The 3,097-nt window shown below is 43.2% G+C and overlaps 1 protein-coding gene across 1 annotated transcript; it reads left to right on the forward strand.

Moving 5' to 3' along the window:
* The first annotated feature begins 212 nt into the window (after window positions 1-212).
* On the forward strand, window positions 213-2,810 carry LOC143890394 (transcription factor TCP4-like). The gene is made up of 2 exons (XM_077395047.1): window positions 213-2,396; window positions 2,482-2,810. The coding sequence occupies exon 1, from the start codon at window positions 1,255-1,257 to the stop codon at window positions 2,362-2,364; it is 1,110 nt and encodes a 369-aa protein (XP_077251162.1). The 5' UTR covers window positions 213-1,254; the 3' UTR covers window positions 2,365-2,396; window positions 2,482-2,810.
* Window positions 2,811-3,097: the final 287 nt, after the last annotated feature.

A 3,097-nucleotide genomic window follows, 5' to 3' on the forward strand; every position in this document is an offset into this window, starting at 1 on the left:
GTAGTCTAAAGAAGAGTCAACGAGCTCTTTTACGAGTTTTTTTTTTTATAAAGTTTCTTTTGGATTAAAAAGAGAAGGTGGAAAAAGAATAGAGACAATTCGATTTTTGTGTACAGAAATGGGGGGGGTAATTTGGTAAGAAGGAGAAAGGTGATGTCGTTTCTTTTTCGAAAAGCAATAAAGAAGCAGAGGAAAACCAAAAGCTGTATTAAGAGTCATTGTCGACCGGTGAGGGATCTAGAGAGAGAGAGAGTCCTAACAGTCGTAATAGTGGCGTAGAAACGACCGTGGCTCTGGGTTCGTGCTAGGGTCGAGAGAAAAAAAAAACTTATCTCAAACACGCAGAGAGAGAGAGAGAGAGAGAGAGAGAGAGAGAGAGAGAGAGAGAGATTTAATCTTCTTCTGACGGGATTCTGCCACACAAAGCAGAGGAATCAACGGCTCTGATAGGTCGAGAAGGAATTCCTATCGACTATCTCTCCTCTCCCCTCTTTCTTTCTTTATTTTTTGTACTTAAATTTTTCTGGGTTTTTTTTGTTCTATTGTTCTCTCGCTTTCTTTATGTTTCTAAAATGTGAAGGTGAGAAAGGCTGGATGCAGGGATTTCAGTGAAAGCCCTTTTTAAATTAGAGGGATTTGGGTGCGTTTTGGAAGTGGGTTTTACTGTATTACAGGTTTGCAGAGTAGGACAAAAGAGGAAGAGAGAGAGAGAGAGAGAGAGAGAGAGAGAGAGAGAGAGAGAGAGAGAGCTGTGTTCTTTTACTAGATGGGATAGGAATGGGGAATTGAGTTGGGTTTCTTTTTTTGCTGTCTTGGTATAACTGGGTTTTTGGTGCTGGTAATGGAATTTGAGGAGTTGAATGGGAAGGTCTTTTGCAAAGAGAAGAGTCAGGTATTATCAGTGTGGGAACAGGAAAAAAAGCAGCAAAAGGGGAGGAGGGAGAAAACAGAGTAAGAAATTGAAAGCTGGAAGAGGAAAAGAGGACGGGTCTGGATCCTCAGAGGAGGACGAAACAACAGAATCAGCACCCAATTTTAAAAGAAAAAGAAGAAAGAAAGGGAGAGGGGGAGAAAGAAGAAGAAGAAGAAGAAGAACAACAACAACTAGGGTTTCATGGGCAGCACAATCAAAACTTGCTTTTCTATAGAGAGGGAGAAGAATCTCTAGAAATTCACCATCAACAACACCCACCTAAGAAGAGATATTTTCACCCCTCTTCAGCTTCCGAATATGCGCGATTTGAGACAGATAGAATGGGAGAGAGTCAACAAAATCAGAATCAACAGCAGTACCAACAGCTCTATCAAGCTCCGAGATTAAAAAACACAACAGGGGGAGAGATTGTAGAAGTACAAGGAGGCCACATTGTTAGATCTACTGGCCGGAAAGACCGTCACAGTAAAGTTTGTACAGCCAAGGGTCCGAGAGACCGCAGGGTCCGACTCTCAGCCCACACTGCTATTCAGTTCTATGATGTTCAGGATCGGCTTGGCTACGATCGGCCTAGTAAAGCAGTAGATTGGCTGATTAAAAACGCTAAATCCGCCATTGATGAGCTCGCCGAGCTTCCAGCCTGGCAACCTACATCAACAAATCCCAATCAACATAATAATGCTGATTCTGATATCGTGGCCGGCGGGAGTTCTAGTAAGAATCCGGTGGATCCTCCGCCGGTGGCGGTATCCGTTTCTCCCTACGGTTTTCAACAGATGAACAACACATTCCTCCCGCCTTCTCTAGACTCTGATGCTATTGCAGACACCATCAAATCCTTCTTCCCTATAGCTTCCTCTTCTTCAATCCATTTCCAAAACTACCCTCCTGACCTCCTCTCAAGAACTAGTAGTAGTCACACCCAAGATCTCCGCCTCTCTCTTCAGTCCTTCCAAGACCCAATCCTCCACCACCACCGCCAACAGCAACAGCAAGAACAACAAACCCTTTTCTCCAATTCCGGTCTCGCATTTGAAGCTCCGTCCACTCACTGGTCGGAGCATCAGCCGGAGATGGGTCGGTTTCAGAGAATGGTTGCTTGGAATGCGGCGGAGCCCACCGGAGGATTTACCTTCAATGTGCCTCCTCCTCCGATGGCCTCTCCATTGCTTCAACCTCTTCTCGGTCAGAACCCATTATTTTCACAGAGGGGACCCCTTCAGTCCAGTAACTCACCTCCCATTCGTGCTTGGGCGGACCCATCGCAGACGATTTCCGAGACTCCACCGATGCTCCTTCCGTCGGGTTTCGGTTTCGCCTCTGCCGGAAGTTTCTCTGGGTTTCGTATTCCGGCACGAATTCAAGGTGAAGAGGAGCATGACAATGTTGGCCACAAGCTGCCCACTTCGTCCTCTGCTCCTCGCCATTAAAGTAAAGAAACCGAAATCATCACAACCCCCAGGTATCACTAACCTCAATTTTTCGATTACTCTTACTTGAATTCATTCTTACTGATCTCTCTCTCTCTCTCTCTGATGATTTATCAGGATTCTCTTTCTTTGTGGAGGAAAAAGAGCATCTGGAGATAGATTTGATTGAAGAATTGACTGATTTTGGTTACTGAATCCAATGGTATTTTGCCTTAGGAAGAAATCTGTGACACAGGTTTACTTTCCATGGCTTGCTTTTTTAGTACTGTTGTTTGTTGTTTCCCCTTTTCTATTTCCCACTTGTGTTTTTGGATGGCTTTTTCAAGCTGCTCTCGTTTATGTTGTGACATTGCCTTATGGCTATTGTTAAAGCGGGGAAATTGCATGTTCTTCTTTTCCATGTAAGTGCTTTAATTTATCCTTCAGTTGGAAATGCTGATTCTGAACTGGGTAAGTTTCGTTTTCTCGTAGCTGAAACAGAAAAGAACCAAGAAAAATTGAATTACTGATGAATGTAGTTTTTGTATGGACTTCTATAGCTTTTGATTTGAACTCCATGAAAATGAGAGAAAGCAGAGGTTTTTTCTTTCTGTTATTGGAAATGAATGGTCTTTTTCCAAGTGAAGGTAACTTATTGGTTATGGCATGTTTTGTGCTTGGAGAGAGATGTGATATTTACATCTCTATCATATTAAAAAATTCATAGTAGAAAGTGGGAAGATAAAGTCATTGT

The sequence above is a fragment of the Tasmannia lanceolata genome, unplaced genomic scaffold (genome assembly GCF_043159265.1).
Source record: "Tasmannia lanceolata isolate RefF3 unplaced genomic scaffold, GAP_Taslan_0.1 ptg000013l, whole genome shotgun sequence".
NCBI lineage: Eukaryota > Viridiplantae > Streptophyta > Magnoliopsida > Canellales > Winteraceae > Tasmannia > Tasmannia lanceolata.